This window comes from Haemaphysalis longicornis, unplaced genomic scaffold (assembly GCF_048455015.1).
Source record: "Haemaphysalis longicornis isolate Haplotype H1 unplaced genomic scaffold, Haemaphysalis longicornis Haplotype H1 scaffold_5, whole genome shotgun sequence".
NCBI lineage: Eukaryota > Metazoa > Arthropoda > Arachnida > Ixodida > Ixodidae > Haemaphysalis > Haemaphysalis longicornis.
In genome coordinates this window covers 173,816,106-173,836,591 of record NW_027526385.1, presented here as the reverse complement: position 1 = coordinate 173,836,591, position 20,486 = coordinate 173,816,106, and the positions used below count along the sequence as shown (strand labels likewise).

Here is a 20,486-nt window from a genome sequence, read left to right as displayed (position 1 = left end):
GCGCTCGAAAACTCGATCGCGATTCACTTCAATCGCGATCGAAAGTGCCCGTGTGACAGGGGTATAAACGTCGCGCAGGTTTACTTGCACTGCACGAAGAGTGTTGCAGGGTCCCTTTAAAGGAGCCATGAAGAGAAAATACAACTTCGTGTAATTTGAAAGAACTAGGATTCAGTATCTCCATCAGCTCCATTACAGCCCCAAAAGATGTTTTTTAACGAAAAAAAAGCAAGAAGTATTTAAAAACTTTCAAATTTTGCGCCACAGTGACGTGTTATGAGCAAGAATGACGTCATATGGGCCACCAATAAAACATAATTTTCAGTGCGTTAACTGCACGTTAGCATTCAAGTGATGCGGTCAAATGGAACTAGAGGCCCCATTACAGACGTCCAGTCATGTGTCGTCGTGACAGGTCAGTTAGGGGGCCGCCAATCGCACAAAGTTCCGTGATGTCACAGAAAAGTTACGGGGGATTGGCTAGGGGGTCGCGACTGCTTCACACGTTTTCTTTAGTATCTCCGTTATTTGTTCGAAGAGTGCGATGATATTGGTATCATTGTTATGGGGACTAAGCAGTCTTTCTAATAAACCCAACTTGTATTTTGGGCCCTATTCTCGACTGCACAAATTGCCGGCAATTCAGGCAATTTGCCGGAAGTCTTTTCTTATTGGCTTTCAATTTTGGTCACGTGCTTCCGGTTGACAAAACGGTTGTGTGTGCTGTCGTCATTTTGACGTTTCATGTCGTTTACGGACACCAGTTCTAAAGTTTGCCTTATTTCTCGTTACTAAAGGCGCATAATTCTTGGCCGGCAATGAAAAACCAGACTAAATGCAGCGTACATGACAACGTAAGCCTGTCTTTGCTATTCAACAACAATACTGCTTGTAATACACACCCCCTCTGTGATTGGCTGAGAAGGCGTGACGTAATTTAAACAGTTGGCGGGAACGGTTACGTCATGCATTGGCAACTTCAGCCTGCGTAAAAGTGACGTAACGCTACGTAACAGCTTGAAAATGGCGGCTGTTTTTGTCACAAAATACAGGCAAAATAGGGCAAAACATTGCCCCTGCTTACAGCGCCGCGAAATGTGCGGAAATTTGCAGTAGGCGCAGTTTCGCATGCGCGCTGTTTAAAGCATGTTTCCAACCGAAACAAATTATAGTTTCAACTGCTTCGAAGTCAGCGATCATGAAACATACGAATAACATGCAGTATTTTGCTTTTATGTTTGGCAATAAAATAAAAATTATTTGTTTGGCGTAACCGCAACATAAGAGGGCAGTACAAGCCTCTCCATGACAAAGAGAACCCAATGCATAGCATTTGTCCACACTCGTCCTAGTAAGCTGTTGGGTCACATGATCGAACTCAACAGAAAAATAACAAAGAAAAGTGACTATTTGGTTCATTACAGCGCTGATTGCAGTCGAGCTGGACGAATGAGTAAATCGGCGACATCGGTGCGCTCCGCGGTTATCAGGCGTAGCGCTTCGCTGCTCTTCTGTGTCATAGAAGCGATGGTCGCGGCCGTCTTTTTCTGTGATCACGCCATAAACTTGTAACATAGCAGCAGACGATGGCGTGGCGGCGGTGGCGGCAGGGAAGGTGATAACGCAAGAAAGCTTGCATTGGAGCAGAGAGCCCAGCTGTGTTAATGAAAGCGTTTGAAAGAAATAAATAGACACGGTAAAAAAATTGTGTGATGTTCTTTAGCTCGACATCCGCCTTTCGCTCGCTTTTGGATCAACGTTACTCGATCGCCTTGTGGTGTTGGCGCCAAATTTGACCTCCAGAAAAGTGTTCTTCTTGCCAGTCTTAGCTACCGTCTTAATTTTTATAGTACATGCCAAGTGTCTTATATCTTTCTTGCACAATATGTGATACCTTTTTTATGAGTGACTCGTCAAATTACACTGCATGTCGTCATAGCTATAGGTGCAGCACGTCACTGATTACTTACGTCGTGCTTACGCAAAAAAACATGGGCGAAATGCCGGCAATTTGTGCAGTCGAGAATAGGGCCCTTTGTCTCATGGCTCCTTTAAAGGAGCACTGACATAAATTTTCAGCGTTAATATTACTGCACAGTTCGCTTCCTTCCCTGAACAGAATACCCTGGGTTAAATATGAGCGGCCTGCGACGCGAAGAACATTGTTTAATTGGATCTCATTTATCGCGCCGATGGAGCAGGACGCGGAGCGGCACTCAGCAAATGGACATCAGCGTGACATCATCCAGGGAGAGCCAAAAGAAGTGACGCGGCAGCGCTCGTCAAAAGCTCGTGACGTCACTTCATGCGCGCGGCCCCACGAGCGACGAGCGGGCGCAACACCCTCTCAAGCGGGCGCCGGTGACGTCCGCACAAAGCGGTGAGGTCAGGCACGGAGTCTGTATATGCGCCGTTCGGGATGAAAGCGCGGGAATTTGAAACAAACGATTTTTTGTCCGTTCAATGTAATTAACTATAGCGCGCTGGAGTATTTGAAGTGCTGTTTCAGGTTCACCAGGCCATTAAGCATTGATAAAGCAATGAAAGTGTAACATAAAATTTTCGTGGCAGTGCTCCTTTAAAGGGGTCCTGAAATACCTCCCGCCGATGCATGGATGTACATCTACCCAAATAAAGCAATGTATTTGCAATCTCCTCCCGCAAGAATTTTGTTAAAGCGATGAGTAATAGCTGAGAAATCGTAAATCGAAAACCGCGCATTATCGTCGCTTCGCGTTTCCTCCTCCTTTCGACTTACTCTCCGCTGTTGACGGCGCGGAGCCTTGCCTCCCATGATGCTGCGCTCCGCAGCGGTGACGTACTTCCGCTATTGCGCTGATCAGACTGTCGTCTGCTACGGGCAAGCTTTGTTGACACCATGAATCCCGCACTACGCCGCTCAAGGCTGGAAAAGCGAACGAAAAATCTGGCCGCATGCATGCGGTGGCCTCGCCTTGCCCTTTCGCGGTGTACGTTGCTGGCGGCCCATGACTTTTTATCGGCGGCGAACTCGCAGCCGCACGGGGAGGGTCGTGCGCTCTGAAGTCCCTCGATCGGCGTTTATCGAGGGACTCTAGTGTGCTCGTTCCCTTGATGCATCGCGCACTGTTTATCCAAAAAGCGCCGTATCAGATGTGGCCCCGCTGGTGCCGGGTCTTATTTTGCGGCGGTGGTAATTCCTGCCAGCGGCATGTGAAAAAGTAGTATCAGGTAGTATTAAACCGATACAGAACCCGTGCACAAAACGCTTCAATCATGTGACCAGTACAGCTTGGGGCGACGCGTGGTGGAGAGCGGCAACGTTGGCAAAACATTCTCCGCGCGGCTCTGAGCTTTCTAGCGCTGGAGCGAGCGCCATTTCTTTGACAATCTCAAACATCGGTTGCCTTGGCAACAAGGCACAAACCGCTGAGAAGTCAGTTACGGTTCCGTGATCCCGGTTCAGCTCGGGGCCCCACCTCGCGACATGTGGGCACTGCAGGCGTATCATTCATTCCCATTGGGAAGTGCGAGATGCGTTTGGCATTACAGGAGGCGATGGTGTGTGTGTTGTGGACGCCTTTGTTTCGCGATGAAATGCGACGTTATGCTTCTGCGGGTGGATAGTGCTTCCCATGGTCTGGATTATCTTTCTCGAGCGACGTACGACTCAACCTCGCATGGGGTATGTGCAGTGTGCGGGGCTAAAAGCCATCGGCTTGTGCGCCAGAGTTAAGTGACTTGCTGTTCGTCCCCGCAAAGCGCGCGCGAGGTGAGTACCGAATTTACGACGGGCAGGAGGCAACCCATCCTCTGTAAATTGTGGTTCAGACTTTCAACGCATGTTGTGACGTTGTATTCGTTAGAAACGCATCTCTGGATTGTTTTGAAGTTGAATAAAATGTATGCGTCAAACCCGGGCATTCGGCTCAGGGAGTTCTTTGCGATTGCACGAAAGAAGTGCCACGGGGCTTCAACGCTTTCTTTATGGAACGTACTCAGTTAACAGAATATCAATGTCGTGTTATGGCCGTGTTGCATTCAATACAAACGGTTAAGCGTTTGTTTTACACCTGTTTCTTTTGTCGTAAAATGCCCAAGCACTCCGGCACTCCGCTGGCAGATAAGCCGGTGAGCCGACGCTGAGCAGACGACTCATCTCTTTGCTGGAAGTGCTTGAAAAAGCCGCCCAATAGCAGGGTGTCTAGCTCATGACGAACATCTGGGAATCGATGATGTAGACATGTGATGATGGCGGCGTCCAAAAACACGAAGGAAAGGGTGAGAAAAAAACGACAAACTTTGCAACAAAAGTGTGACTTTTCCGCTGCGCGTAAGAGAGTAGTACTTGGCACAGAGGACGTTGACGACCCAATCTAACGGTTGCGCTAGTTCATTTAGTGTGCTCAAAATGCCTTTCAGGGCCCCTTTAAGTTAGAATTCCGGCGGATGGTGGCGAAGCGGCTGCGCTACAGCCGAGCCGCCAGGATGGGAAAAGGGAGGGCGACGCCCACGCCGTCTCCGTGACTTCGCCCCCAGGCGAATAGCGACTTGTCCGTTGCCGGTCGTTCACCGGATGCAGGATTCGGCCGAGCCGCCGCGACGCAGAATGAGAGGCGACGCCGCGGCGGGGAAAGTATGGGCACGTCGGCCGAGGGCGGTTTGGTCTGGTTTGAACGAGGTGTGAACCGGCCCCGCTGTCGGCGCATCTCCCTGTGCAACGCATTTGGAACGGGCGCTCTGGCACAACAATGTACAACGAATACGGCGTTACTTTCAACACCGTAGAGCTCAACTTTGAAGTTCATTCTTAATAAGCCTGAGTTTAGGCTTAACAGGGCCATTTGCAAAGGCTGTTGTTGTAAGTGACGAGGAGCAGGAAACTACGCAATGAAAATTGGGGGATGATGAAAAGGTCAGAACTTAGGCTGTGTGTTGTCTTGCGTCTTCCGCGACTAAGCAGTGTAGGGTTATGTGACAGTAAAAGATAGCGAAGGTGCAAATTCGCCACTTAGGTAAAGAAGTATACAGCAGCTCATACTAATTAAACATGCAAATACCGCAGCCTGTGGCGTTTAAATTCAAGCATTGGTTCTCTAAACAGCTTTTCCGCTTAACTAATTAAGAATTTATTTCCTAAAATGCATGTTCCCTCATCAAACCTAAGCAATGCGTTGAGTCCTCCGCAGCTTCCTTAATGCGGCATTACATTATAAAAAAAGTGAAAAGAAACCGTGAAACCTGTGGAGGGGCGAAACACGGAGTGTATAAGTGTCCTTTTGGCGCCTGGGTGTTTTGCCAACGGCGATGGCACTGTTGGGGGGTAGAGGTATACAGCTTTTCTGTAAAGTCTGGCGTCTTTGAAGCACAAATAAGCGTTCCAGCCCGAGGCGTAAAAGAGTGTCCAGGTGTTTTTTAGCACGCGTTACGAAGCGTTCTAGCACGAGACGTAAACGAGTGTCCCGGTATTTTAGTACCGTGACTACTTAAGACGACGGTTACGACGGCGACATTAGACGCCGACAGCCCGAGCCCCCAACGGGAGTCACCCGTAATAGAAGTTGTGTTTGAAACGCGAGTAAGCGCCCACGAGCTAGGTGTATGGTCCTCACTACACTAAAGAAAACTCAGTGTGCGAATTTAGCCAGCTGGAATTAACCTCCCCTGCCTTTTGCGGAGTGCTGACCTTGTAGCAATATATAGCGTCACCAAATATACGCCTGAATGCATTATCGGCGGCTAAATGTAGCTGGAGTGGACAGTTCCGATTAGACACCGTTAAGAGAGAGGTGTAACCTCCGAATCTTTTATATATTTCTTAACGAATATAAAAAATACGAATTCAAGGAAGCTCCGTCCCGTGAAGTTGGAAGATCAGCGGAGCTGTACAGCTGTGGGCGTGCGCGTCTGTGTGGGCGTGTATGTGTGTTTGGTGCGGGGGGATGCTAACGTTACTGTCGTTCGGACAGAGCCGAGGCGCAGCACCGTGTATTCAGGAATGACTGCTCGTTCCGCCAGCTTTTAAATCCGCCACGTCAGTCTTTACAAGAAAAGTAGGAAGCAACACGTCCTTCCATTCGACGTTTGCGGGTTCTCGGTATCTCCAACGTTGCCAATCACCACTAATCGCTCTCGAACCACAATGTGCCGCACACCGCAATGTCTGTCCAGAGCGAGCGAGCGAGCGAGAGAGAGAGAGAGAGAGAGAGAGAGAGAGAGAGACAAAGAGAGGGAGAGAGAGAGAAAGAGAGAGAGATAGAGATAGAGATAGATAGAGAGAGAGAGAGAGAGAGAGAGAGAGAGAGAGAGAGAGAGAGAGAGAGAGAGAGAGAGAGAGAGAGAGAGAGAGAGAGAGAGAGAGAGAGAGAGAGAGGAGCCTACCCCCTTCCCTTTTTCCGCCATCGGTCAGAAGTCCTTGCTCCTTGGCGGCGCCCTTGGTCGTCCGGACAGCCAAATACTGAGAGTCGGTGTCCGAGCTCAGCAGTATACCTTCTGCCACTGCTACGGTGTGGTTAAAAGTTTTCTTGCTGTCTGTGGGTATGATAGGAGAGAAGGCCCATGGCAGGCCCGTCTTTTCATCGAGCCTGCCACTTGTGGGAAGCCTCTCCGTCACGCTCTTCACCGCTATTCGCCGACCGCTGCTGCCGATCGCACTCGCGTTTACATTCGCTGCGTTCCGCTTCATAAGCAACCCGCTCTTTTTCCGAGGCAGGCGTATCCATGGTCACCTAGTTCGAGCTGACCTGAAGCACCTGCTTTGGGTCTGTCCGCTCTACTCAGTGTCTCTCGCTCAAGCCTTGGACACTCTGCATTCTGAGGTACGCCCAGCCTCCCCGCAAGCTTGGGTCTAACTGGACTCATCTACATCAAATACGACCGCAGTCGAGCTCTGGCGGGTGCTGGACAAATATATTGTCACGATTCCAAAGACGTCGCAGTTGTCTTCAAAGAAAACAAGTTTATTGGAGCGAACTTGTGCTCCCCTAACAACTCAAAGAATACACAGGCGGCGAAATAGCAGTCAAGAAAGTGACGTGCGTAGTCGAGCATCGACAGTCGAATACCGCGGCGTCTGCTCTGCAGGCTTTTTTTACCTTTCGGTGCCAGTGTTTCTCGAACCGTCGATTTACATACAGAACAAAGAAGATTGTTCTAGGCTGTTCACGTTAGTTCGGAATGCTCTCCCTATCAGAAGAGATAACACATGCGGCATAGAAAGAAAGAATGGAACACGCGCTTCTTGGCACACAGATAACACTGACCGGCGCAGCCGGTCGGCAAAAGCAAAACAAATTAACAAACCCAATGCATGGTTCGCGGCAATATTTTAGATCCAGTTACTCCGTTCACTGGCATCAGGCTTCTCGCCCTCGGGCATATCGCCTGAGAAGAACACAAGAAGACTTCCGCAGTGGACAGTGGTGCTGTGGGCCCTCTGATCCGCTTCAGTGCAGAACCTCGTGTCCCCCTGCCCCCCTCCCTTTAAGTTCTTTTTATTCATTTCTCAGTGCGTCCAGGGGAAATCAAAGTGAAATAAAGACGTGAGACAACTCTGAGGGCGGGACGTAATGGATGATGGAGGTCTCAATGGTTGCCTCTTGCTACGCGAGGTGTCAGCCCATTCCTTGCTCCACCGCCTCGTAGGGGGCGGTTATATGTAGATTGGGTGGTTTCTTAGCTTTCCTCTTGCTACGTAAACCAGGTGTAAGCACATGTTTTACTCGTTTTGTCTGCCTCCTGGTAGAAGGAGCTCGGGGGCATTGGCCACGGAGACGAAATATACGCGGGAGGCTGGCCATATACTGCTCCGCTAAAACAAAGTGCTAAAACGTGTTGTAGTCCCTAGTTCGCCCCAAGAGTGCACTGTTACGGCTAGTTAAGCCCGGTACGTCCCCCGCTTTGACCCCGGCAAGACCAAGTATTGACAAACCCGCATTGGATGCAATGTTGTCAACGCTGGCCGCGATTCACGGCTCTGCGGGTTATCGCATAGAGTTTTTTTCGGCATCGCTCTTGCTATATCCTACGACCTGCATGCTAACAAGCTTAAAAACCTAAACCATGAAGGCTAAAAGCGTGAATAACGACCATTAGCTAACAAGTGCTTCCACCCGGCGTGATCTACAGCAGACATGGGGGTGCCTACGAAGGGAAAGCAACCATAAAGGGACGCGTTGCTTAGCACCGGCCGTGCTGAACTCCCTGATGTCGCAGGCGTTGTCTCGTAATGGCGTGCGGACGTCGGATATTCCGTATTTGTTTCCGCGACAGTTACCGCATAATCAAGCGCTGAATTAATTTCGCGAAGCCTGTCATTGCAAGCGTGGGGCCTAGCTATATTTACCCTGTGCGCTGTTCCCGTGGCACCACTCCTCTCCAGCAGGGCCGTCTACGCGTTTGATAACCCAAAAGCCCTTTCGTTTTCAGCGATGTAAAGCAGCGTAACTGCAGCGGCTTATGTGCTCGAGATGGTTGTATAAAGCTCCGCAGTGTGCGTTTCCGGTTGCGTGTCTGGTCGGGATTAGGTGGACACGAAGGGGGTTTATGGAGGAAACTCCTCTCAGTGATGTTTTTGCACTGCCCGCTTTGCTGGGAGCACTTCATATCGGCATAATATATTGCGCAGGGCTTGATTTCAATCCGCCACACGCGGCCTGGGAAGCTCGGCCACGACAGAATTGTCCTTAACTATTACTGGCGACCCAACCAAACGATAACGGGCAATGCACTACAGTGAAGTGCAAACTTAAGCTAGTGTACATGAGTAGGCAACAGTGCAAAGACGAGGAGGCACACAGGGCGCCGTATTTGTCACCCTCCTTTTCCGGTTTTTGTGTTTTCACCGTTGCCCGGTTATTTAACGTGCAATGACAATATTACACAATGCGCCGTATGTAACGTCTACCCGTGCTACTGCACGTGTTCCCTCAATGGTCCCTGTAAATGATCGGGCAGTTTATATATGTGCGTCTTGACACGTACTTGCGACAGTGCTACGGCTAGTGAAGGGGAATAAGGAAGATTTTTCTGATGAGCAACACAGAAAAGCGATGCCAAAGCAAACACAGTACTTTTCGTGTTATAAGGAACGCCGATACCATTAAAACTTACCTTGATGATGTGAGGCGGCGTGAGATGGCCTAATGGCTTTTCTAGTTTCTCTGCTTGCCATGCTCCCTAACAATCACTTTACCTACTCATGAAAGAACTTACTGCGATCCCATCTAGCGTTAATGTTCGCGTACACGAAGTATCCGCGACACCTTCAGTGTCATATGAACAAATACGTGTTCCACAAGTTGGGAAGAAGAGAACAGGTGTAATAAAGCGTTACAACAAGTTTGCTGATACTTGCGTACTACATATACAGCAGTGCAACGCGGTACAGAAGCAGTTACATACTGACTGCAAAATTGGAAAATTTAAACTGATATTGCGGTCTCGGAAACGTACCTAGACTATACGTTTTCAAGTCACAAATCCGGAATTGGGAAAGGGGACTGGCGGTCCTTCTCGGTTCGCTTTCTTTATGAAGTGTACCATTGACAAACAAACAAACAAACAAACAAACAAACAAACAAACAAACAAATAAATAAATAAATAAATAAATAAATAAATAAATAAATAAATAAATAAATAAATAAATAAATAAATAAATAAATAAATAAATAAATAAATAAATAAATAAATAAAATAAACGCAAATAAATAGAACTAAATAATAAACAAACAAACAAATAAATAAATAAACAATAAACACATAAATAAATAAATAAATAAATAAATAAATAAATTTGTATGTGCGTGTGCGTGAGTGTGCGTGTGTGCATGTGTGCGTTTGTGTTCCATAGCTTTCTGGTGGAAAGAAAAACTTCGGCTACAACTGATATGCGGCAGCACTCAAGCGAGAAAGGTACGTCACGTAAAATGATTTGTTTCCTAATAAATGCAGTGTCGTTTCTTGATGGTGACAGCCGAAGAAGCTAAGTATCGACTGAACATTTAGTACAGACAAATCAATGTGGAGGTTTATGTGTCCATGAAGCACATAATTTAATCCTAACGGAGGCAGAAGTTCTATTTCATTGATTGACCATTTTAGTTAGAGCGAGCAATCAATCCTTCGTCGTTGTAGATTGGATACCTTTATTGGCACATTGACATGCACTATACTTTGTGAGCAAACAATATAACATTAACATTGCCGTTCAACATAGCACACATCCAGAGCTGAAATATATTTTGGAAAATGCGTGACAAAGAGGGGTGATTTTCAGGGCAGAGGAAAGTTTACATTAGCTTTAGTTTGGGGCATATCACATTGTCTCAAGCTTGTTCATAGCGCCTAGGAGGGCGTAAAAGTTTCAACAATAACGTGTCTTGTCATAACAAGCATTTTCAATATTTTCCTATTAACAACAGTCAATTCCCAAAGTGCAAAAAGTCCACTCATTGAGGAAGTGCATTTCGTCAAAAATTCTGAAAAAAAATGACGATAAGATCACAACCCCTCTGGAAACATGGCAGTCACGACATAACATACCATTCTTTAAAAATAACTGACAGCTATGGAAACATCAGAAGTATGTAAATGTGAAGATTTGAAACATTCATATATTAACCATTATGTCATGTTCGTTGAAAAAACAGCTTCCCAATTCGAAAGCTCACAGTTCCCCAAAGAAAGTGAAAAGTCGAGGCATGAAAGTCAAAAAGTTCTTGATTAGAAGTTGTATTTTGTCAACAGGAATGTTAAGCAATGTATATTCATGGACACATGCGCCGCGGAAGGTACCATAGAAATCTTGAATTCAACACAACGACAAAGTGAAAAAATCGACCACTCCATTCAAGATGTTAAAATATAAATACGTGCTCACAACATACACACGTGCACACATACGTAAATACACATACATACATAAAGAGCTAAACATGTTTATAAAAGAATAGTAGGCCGGAGGCATACACCTTAAGCCTCCTAGTTCTTCATTGACACACGGACGCATTGCTATTGACGATTAGAAAATAGCAACTAGAAAAATACCTTGGTATTATGTTCTTTGTAGCTTTATGTAAATGTCTTAAATGTATCAAGGACTAGAGCAGCTGCTGATGTTCTGCCCGCAGAAACAAAGGCGGAAGTTTAGTCCTGTTGTCTAGATTGAAGCGACGCTTAACTATAATATCATACTCTTAGAAAACCGAAATGAGGGCGAAATTTGTTTTCAGCCATAGGGTAAAATATAATATTTTGAAAACGTTAATGGGAGTTTAAATGCACATTCATTCACAGCTGTCAGGTATACCGGAAACCTGTGTCCCGAAGCAAGATATTATTGGCCGTAATGAATAGCTGTGCGATAACAAATTTCATTTTCGAAAATTCGCCCCTTTCTATTCGGCGCAGCCCCTTTATTCGGTATACGGAAGAATATCGGAGCTACGCATCGTGCACATAAAAGTGGTTTTTAACGCCGGTTGGAAAGTCCATTATCTATCTAAGTAACATTTCTCGAAATTTTTATCAAGAGATGGGCATAATTATTGAGCGTAGTTCGTACGCCGCAACAATGCAGAAGTTTTTAAAGAAGCAAGCCTTAAAGGCACCCTGCAACCCTTTTTTCAACTTTTTCTGAAATCTGAAAGGCTTGCAGGACGTAGTCAGCCAACACACCCAGTAGTTAGATTAGGGGGTCGCAACGTACCTTAGCCAAAAATTACTTCCGTATGCACATCAGATAAATTGTAAACTCGCTCAGAAGATTTTTCTCTCTTTCCCGGTCTTGACATTCTTCGACGGCTCGAATTACGTCACTAAGGCCATGTAGCGGCTGTTGGCCAGTTTTCCTTCAGTTGCAGCAATGAACGCTTTTCGATATCAACTTTAAAAATTACACAAAAACAAAGCAGGAATGGAAGGCGTATCTGTGCGACGAGCAAATCAAGCAGTGCCGCTGCGTGTTGGCGATAACTGTAGCTTTCGCAGTGGTTCCAGACGCGAAGGAAGGAGTGAAAGCGCTTATCGAAAGTGTTGCAGGGTTCCTTGAAAACAAAGCACAGCCTTTTAACTATATCTGCTACAGAACTGTTGGTTCAATCATTTCCTTGATAAAATGTTATGATGATGTTTTCAAGTATACAAAGGACGGGCGATACCGATTACGAAGAGGAACCGAAAGCGCGGTTTTCAGGTTTTCCTGTTGCACCCGCGTGATGGGGACGAAGAGCAGAAACGCCCTTTATGACCATCTAAAAATTCTCAGGGCTGACCTACACCAACCCCTCCATGTTGGCGGTTTTGGTGGCCCGGTTGTGATTTCGGCAGGTAGATTTCCTATTTGAACTGTTCGTGCCGTGGCCACAGTGGCGAATATGGGTGAAGTTTTTGTAACATAAGGCTCCGCGAGGTAGGTGAGGTGGTGAGGAACGTACCCCATCAGCTTGAAAAGGCTTGTGTGGTGGTAAACTTTCCTCATGCAGCGAAAAAATAGCACACAAGACGTTACTTACGTTTAACAAAGGATTAAATACGTAATGCGCATATGACTATGTTTTCAACAGTTGCGATTTTTCGCTCAGAATGATACTTTTATTTTTCAGGCCATTTAAAACAAGTACCAAGTTTTTGTTTGGGTAATTAGACAAAAGTACGAATATTTACATTCATCTCACCAAAGCCCGCAAAACAATCTGTACACTCCTGGCGTTCAGTTCCTTGATATTTTTCTTCTGAGTCGGAGCTAAACAAAACGTTTTCGGTGGCAGATAAGAAGAAATATCACCAGCAAGACTCCGACAGGGTAGATGGAGCAATGGCACACCGACGATGTGATATTCAGAAAAAGTTGTTGTGCCAACGTTAACAGATTGGTTCTTTGTTACAGTTACCGCATAGAAACATGAAGAAGTTTGGTTCATTTCTAGAACTGGTTTTCCTCGATGACAATGACGCCGACGTCATCTCATATTTCAGAAATATACTCGAGTTATTACGAGGGACACTGCAACAGTTTTCTTACATTTTTTGAAATCTTAAATGCTTGCAGAACGTATACTCATCCAACACACCCAGTAGTTAGATTAGGGGGCCGCAAAGTACCTCAGCCAAAATTACTGCTCTATGCCCATCAGATAACTTTTACACTCGCTCAAAAGATTTTTCCCTCTTTCCCGGTCTTGACGTTCTTCGACGGCTCGAATTACGCCGCTAAGGCCATGTATTCGCTGTTGGCCGGTTTTTCTTTAGTTGCAGCAATGAACGCTTTTCGATAGAAACTTAAAAAAAATCCACAAACACAAAGCAGAAATGGAAGGCGTATCTGGTGCGACGAGCAAATTACGCAGTGCCGGTCCATGCTGACGATAACTTTAGCTTTCGCAGCGGTTCCAGGGGTGAAGGAAAGAGTGAAAGCGCTTATCGAAAGTGTTGCAGGGTCTCTTTAATCAAATCAGGCGAAGCAGTGGCGAAACCTCAGGCACTTTCTTATCAATCATGTTATTAAGTCAGGGAATCTAGTTTGTGCAATCGGGATCTGCCGACCTAAGCCACCGCGAAGAAAAGTGACAGGGCGATTGTAGTGGGGTTCCGTATAGTTCCGTTTGATCGTATCCCTTAAATTCGAACGTTTATTTTACCCTATGATTACCATGTTTTAGTACTCGCTCACTTAACACCACTCCTACTCATATTACGTTACGGTAGCGCGAAATTTTAAAGTATTTAAATATTTCTCCCACTTTATTAATAAAAAAAAATTAATTAGTAGTGGCTTAGCTCTGCTATGCCAGGATATACGTAGCGTGAGCTAAGGTTCAGCAATCGAGTCCAATCCAGTCCAGTCCAGTCCCGTTCAATTCAGTTTAATCCAGTCCAGTCCAGTCCTGCCCAGTCACTGCTCCGCGCGCATGCTCAGCACGGCTCTTCACGAGCCACGCGAAACGGCTATCAAGCGGCTCCGGTGCAGCGTCAGACTTGGCTACTGCGCAATTGAGGCGTCTGCCGCGGCTATGACGCAACACAATCCAGTTTAATCCAATCCAATCCAATCCAATTCAATCCAATGTCCCTCGCGCCTGCGCAGAACGGCCCTTCACGGCATACGCGAAACTGCTCAACCTGGGCCACTGTAGCTTACGCTACGAAAAATTGGTCGCCATGCCGGCCTGCGAAAGTCGTTCTCCAGCAAAGCTGTTGTAAACCACTACAAATGGTGATGGAGGAGGGCATGAAATGCTTCTCGTCGTCTCGGCGTGTTTGTAGCTTCCGCTCGGCTTGTGTCACTATACAAGTGTACAGAGTATCGGAGCTCTTTTCTCCCATTGTTTCGCGCCGCCGTCATGATCATTGGTGAGTTCGCATTACGTCACATTTATTTACACTGCGACGGCTCATGGGTGCCGCCATTTTTGTTGTTTATGCGTTTTAGTCGGTGAACTCTGGTAGGCTTAGCTTGTCCTCCCTGCTCTGCAACTGCGCGTGACTGATGTCATTCCGAATGAGAATCAAAGATAAACAGAAATTTAATTATGCTCCAACCAATCGTACATAGAGAAAACCCGACGTTTCGAAGCCGCCTCGGCTTCTTCTTCAGGGGTGACTGGGGCCACACTTCAGCTGCGTCTTTTCTCGGCTTCGAAACGTCGGGTTTTTACTATGTACGATTGGTTGGAGCCTAATTATATTTCTGTTTAGTAACTTCCCAACCAGACAGAAGTTGTCAAAAATGTTCACCTTCAAATCAAAGTTAACGCGTGTAACAGCATTTCAGCAGCGGAAGTGTGTCCAAAGATGCGACAAATGCTGGGTCCTGCCCAGCCTGACACATGCGCTCGCCGTCTTGGGCAAGAACTGCCCTATTTATTGACACTGGTCCTGCCTAGCCCTCAAAGGTAACCTTGAGATATAATCTTTACCAAGAACACATGGTGAGAGTCCCAGTGTTCACAGGCGCCCTGTCATCCATAATGCGGTGTCGATATTTGTTTTGCGGTTTGCTTAAACGAATTCTCAGCTCAATGATGTACCCCTGCTTAGCCTGACGCAGGCACTCGGCGTCTTAGGCCTTGGGGCTTAGGCGTTTTTGCCCACAGAGATTGTTTTTGCCCACGGCGACGAATCCGTTGGGGGGTGGCGGAGTGGGTAAAGGTATACAGCACTGCTCTAAAACCGTCGTTCGTGGTCGAAATGAAGCTGAGTGGGTTACCAAAGACTACATCGTTCAAAATAAACAATTCCAACTTCAGAAACAATGTCAATCAATGTCAAATGTCAAACAATGTCAAATTAATTTCAAATTTGTCAAATTAGGACAAATATTTTGTCTTCATGGCCCCTTTACGAGATCGTTTAGGGGACTCATGCCCCCAGACATCCGTCTAACTGTTCGTTGGTGCCTTCATACCGCGGAGTTGGAGACGGCCGAGGATCGGGTCATGCAGGAACGTGTGACCGACCCGGCGGCCGCTCGCGCGGATCATAAGTACGGAGGCTCGTTGCGCGACGTGGTGATCAGGGACTCCTGCCGGACGTTGCGGCACACGTTGCTCGAGAAGAGGCAGTAGATGAGCGGGTTGGCCACGCTGTTCAGGGGAGCCAGGCTCTGGACGAACGTCGCGACGGCCACCGCGGCCTGTGTCTGCGGTGTGCCGCCGTACACTTGGAGAAGGTCGTACACGAAGTAAGGACTCCAGCAGAGCACGAACGCTGTGGCAAAGAAAACGAACGAAGCTATGTTGGTAATTTTAACATGTTTTATTCGGGGTTACACCAAGATTTCTATGACGTCATATCCGTCCCGGAAGTGATGCCAGTACAGCGAAGCAAGAGGCCTGTAAAAGGTGCACCCCTGCACAAAGGGTCTTCTTGCGGGGAAGCAACCTTTTGTACTAAAGAGTACGTTATACTTAGGGTTGTTCATTTTCGGGGTTTTATATTTTAACACGAAAGTGTTTTATGTCGGGATACACCAAGATTTTGCTGACGTCACATCCGGCACAGAAATGACGCCACTACACCTTTGCCGAAGCGGCAAGCCAGTAGAACGTAGCTCGCCAAGCACGCCCACAAGACAGCCGCCGCCCCGCAAATTATTCTCAGCTGCGCATTTCACTTTCTTCTTTTGCCGATTCCTGTGACAGAGGAATCAACAACAGTTTTTTCCGACGATTGCAGCTCCATGTCATTGCCACACTACAAATACGCTGGATTTGACAAGAAAATTCGAGTGTTCCAGGTTAACCATCACTACTCCTTACGCGACCACTGACTACAACAGTAATGGTGTTCGACAAAGATTGACCGATAATAAGCTGGTTTATTATTAGGGTTACTAGTTGTAGTCAAGACTTCGACAAAAGTTCGTCGGGTCAGGCATCATGATGGAGATGAAGATGCGGTCACTGACCAAGTCAAGGTGAAAACACAGACACGTTTCGGGGCTCGTACGGGTTCCTTGATCACACAGACTAGGCTTACTAGTTGTATGGGCAGAGGAATACGGTAACCTCTTCCTTTGAACACGCATTTACGCCACGTGTATTCGGCTTGTGTGAGGTGAAGAAATGGCGTCGACATCCATCCAGGACAGTTACGGTTATCAAAATACCGAGAAATGCTTCGAAGCAGTTTCGTTGAGCTCGCCAGCGTGACCAGTCGAGCGTGACGTACGAATCCTGTTATGCAACTCATCCTTCAGCGGAAATTCATGCAGGAATCATGCACCTAGTGTTTTCCTATCGCTTTATTCAGCAAACCGAGAACGGTTGACTGGATGGCAGGGCTTCTCGCAGTCACTGGTAGGAAGTTGTGAAGGGCGCGAAATATTCACGACTTCATGAATTTTTCACGATTCGCTATGGCGTTTTACGGAAGAGATCAGCGACGTATACGCGTGGAAGTTTGACTAAAAGCGTGTGGTTAGACATTTAACTTGCAAAAAAGGATCCCCATTCTTATTATTGCCCCCAAACAGATATTGAAACACCTGAGATGCATTATAAAAATAAAAATGAACGCAAAATCTATGAGTGAAAGTCGTGTTCTTTCTACCCGGGGCTTGTCCTCCGAGCAGTTTCAGCAGACTCGTGGATCTGACCCCTCAATAATCAAGCAATCGGCTTTACTAAGACGAGAGCTGTGCATTTATTTACAATGCAAATGGATCTGCATCAAGTTCCTGTTTGCTCACGAAGCCGCCTGAAGGCGGGCGTAGGCTCCTCCGGCAGTCCTCTTTTAGCTGGCTCTTCTCCCCGTTTTATACTTTCGTTTCGCGCATTGCGGGAGGGGGCGCGAATGCTGCATTGAATCACAGGTCACTCCTTCTTTGTGCCCCTTCTCGGGGCGATTGGTATACGTGTGCTTCTCCCATAAAAAAATTCTCGTCGCCTTAATCGTCGGTGTCCCTACTTGATACAGCGATGTTTCTATACGACCAGAGGAGGTGCTAAAACCTTACCACTAAAACAGAAGGCGTGCAGCACGTAAGGCGCACACGCGCACCCGCCCGCACACACACTCACACACACGCACGTACACACAAACACATAGACAGTCAAGGCGGTACGACGAAAAAAAAATAGGCCGCGTATTTGCTCACCTCGTTGCTAGTGTCCTCAAAAGACGAGAGACTCCTGCCGCCCCTGCGACGTGAATGCCTCACTTCTCTTTCCCGCATACCTCTCACGTTATCCCTTTCCTGTCTCGCTCCGTTTAAAGCAGCCATGAAGACAAAATGCAAGTTTGTGTTATTCGAAAGATCTCGTGTTTTATAGTGCCCCCAGCGCTTGTCCGAATGCAAACGATGCTTTATTCACTGAGAAATTAATCAATATAGGTAAAAATTTTGATTTTACCGATCAATCGTGCGTTTTCGTGGTCCCAAATGACATCACAGGAACCGAGCGCTCTGCAGCCTAGGGTCCCTTGATTCACGCATCAGGCGTACAGGGTGGAGACAGGTATGCGCTGGCGCCGCCATTTTGGGCCACTCGCTCGCTGCCGAAACAAGTCATTGTATCAAAACCGCGCAAAGATTATCGCCGCAACGGGGTTAACTGGCGAAGTTTGAATCATCTTATCTGTTTCGCGTTGCTGGATCTCGTGGGAAACGAGAACGACAGGTTGTGCACGTTGACCCAACTGCAGCGGCACGGGACCCTTCAAAGGGTGTCCTCACCCTGTACGTTGGTGCTGACACTGAGGTACTCGCCCGTTTGTTTATGTTACTGTACCAAGATGGCGCCACCATACCGTGGCGTGTCGTATTCTGCCTTTTTTTTTCGTTCTGGGAGAAAATGGTTTCGTGAAACATAGTGCTCGCTTGACAAATATGTTCACGTAACACACCGTCGCGTCAATCAGTCGGCCAGTGTCGTCTGAGACAACCCCAAAGCCCCGCAGTTCTGTGCAGCTAAACAAGCATAGTGCGCGCAGTAGCAACAGCAGTACGAAGCGGTACTTCTATGTTTACATGTGCTTTCGTAACTTACACTTACCACCATTCTTACGGCTTTAAAAAGGATGTGCCCTAAATTTAAGCGCAAATAGCTCGTTCGGCAAGCTTGTAAGCTCTGTCTAATTTGCGTTTGCTTTCGCCGGCCTCCGCCAATCGCAGAAATGGCTCGAATGACATCATAGGTTCTGTTGCGGGAAATGAGCTAGTGGGTCGCATGACCATTCCCTTTTTTCCTAATTATATAGCTCATTTGAGCGAAGTTTACGTTAAAAGTGGTGTCAGTATGATTCTGACGAGGCAATCTTTTGAATGAACCAAACTTGTGTTTTCTCTTCATGGCTCCTTTAATATCATCAGAGTGGAAGTTTGCTAAAATCAATTCAACTGCACCGCGTTACACTGCTCGCGCGCTGTTTACTGAAACCTCTCGTTACTGTTGGAATTTTTGGAATGCCGTCACGATGTCTAGCCTCACGAACTAGCGCTTCTGTAGCGTGAGCTACACTGGCCGAGGTTGAGCAGTTTTGCGTGCCTCCAGGAGAGCCGTGCTGCGCATGCGCGAGGAGCAGTGCCGTCTCACGGCGCACAGCTGGCGCGCCGGAACCGCCGCCGCCGCGACTCGACTGGACTGGACTGGATAGGATTGGATTGGAAATAGTTTTAGCAGCAGTAGGCATGATAATCAGCTAATCGTAGACAACCAGGAAACCTAAGAATAACCAGCTGAGCCTTAGCTCACGGTACGTATATCCTGGTATATCCGAGCTAAGCCGGTGCTAATTTTTTATATTTTGGTTGAAGACATTGTCTTCAACGCATGCGATTTTATTCGATGGCGGAATGATCAAGCACGCATGCGTTTTTAATTTAAATGACACTGCAAAAGGCACTTGTGTATTGATGTTTTGCCGCAAATATGCCTAATGCTTTTATTCTGCTGAACATTGATCTAAAGTGTGGAGTATGGCTCCAGTTTTAGTGGTTTGGAAAAGCTTTGCCTATAAAAACTTATCTTTCAAGAATTCCGCCAAGTTTTGGCCTGGCGGGTGATTCGAGGGACAGACATACGGACCAAAATATCCGCGTTTTGTCTACATAGCTTAGCAAAGCCAGTGCCTCGCGACCTGGTTGCAGATCACCAGGGCAGTTAGCTAGTACACCAGCCTTATCCAGTTCAGTTCAGAGCGAGAGAATCTTCGAAGGCAGCCCACAAAAACCGTCGAACAAAGATTTGTTCCCTGCAACGCTCCAAATTTTAGCGCCCGACAGCCGTTGGCTGGCCTTGCCACATCTTTTCCTCAGCCGAGAAGTAGTTTCTACCATGTCGCACTCACGATTTCTCTTCCGCACATGCGGCGTTTGTCCGGGGCACCGCTTCGCGCGTTCTGTTACTCCCGCAGCACTAGCGAAGGCTGCAGCGCGCTACCTGGACTATTTACAACGGTATTCGTGTGTCCCTTATGGAAATGCACCTTTTTGGAGCTTATATCCTCCTCTATAGCTTATATCCTCCGGGCAGACTTCGCGCACATTATGCGGAAATTCCAAAGCAAACCACGGAACAATACCCCTTACCTCGCATAGACATCAAACATCCAGAGCACTGGGATACCCTGCGGCGCAGCTTGGATCCCCGAACGCAGCTACGCCTTGTCCAGATGGCCGAAGAAGCCGCCAGGAACCAAGAACTCCTGGCTGACTTACGCGGCAAAGAAAGCCCGAGCTCTCTACTTCTGGGCAAATAAAGTCATGGGAACAGGTTAAGCGCCAGGCACAACTGGAGGAAGGAAAACAGACAGGAAAGGGGCGCACTAACAACTGAGCTGTATTCGTTCCGAAAGCGATTATAAAGGCACGAAACACACCATGTGATACTAGTTGCACCACGTGTGAGAACGATTACAGCTGCCGCACTCGCCTAACTAATCATCCAGATAATCCACCTCGCTCGAAAGAAGTTAGTTAGGCGAGTGCGGCAGCTGTAATCGTTTTCACACGTGGTGCAACTAGTATCACATGGTGTGTTTGTGCCTTTATAATAGCTTTCGGAAC

General features: G+C 47.2%; 1 protein-coding gene across 1 annotated transcript in view; it reads right to left on the bottom strand.

Moving 5' to 3' along the window:
- Positions 1 to 10,113: 10,113 nt before the first annotated feature.
- LOC144138825 (cardioacceleratory peptide receptor-like) overlaps positions 10,114 to 20,486 on the bottom strand; it is a 137,951-nt gene continuing 127,578 nt past the window's right edge. Inside the window, exon 7 of the mRNA XM_077671305.1 lies at positions 10,114 to 15,685. Coding sequence (XP_077527431.1) covers positions 15,456 to 15,685 — 230 coding nt within the window. The 3' untranslated portion in view covers positions 10,114 to 15,455. The remainder of the gene's footprint in view (positions 15,686 to 20,486) is intronic.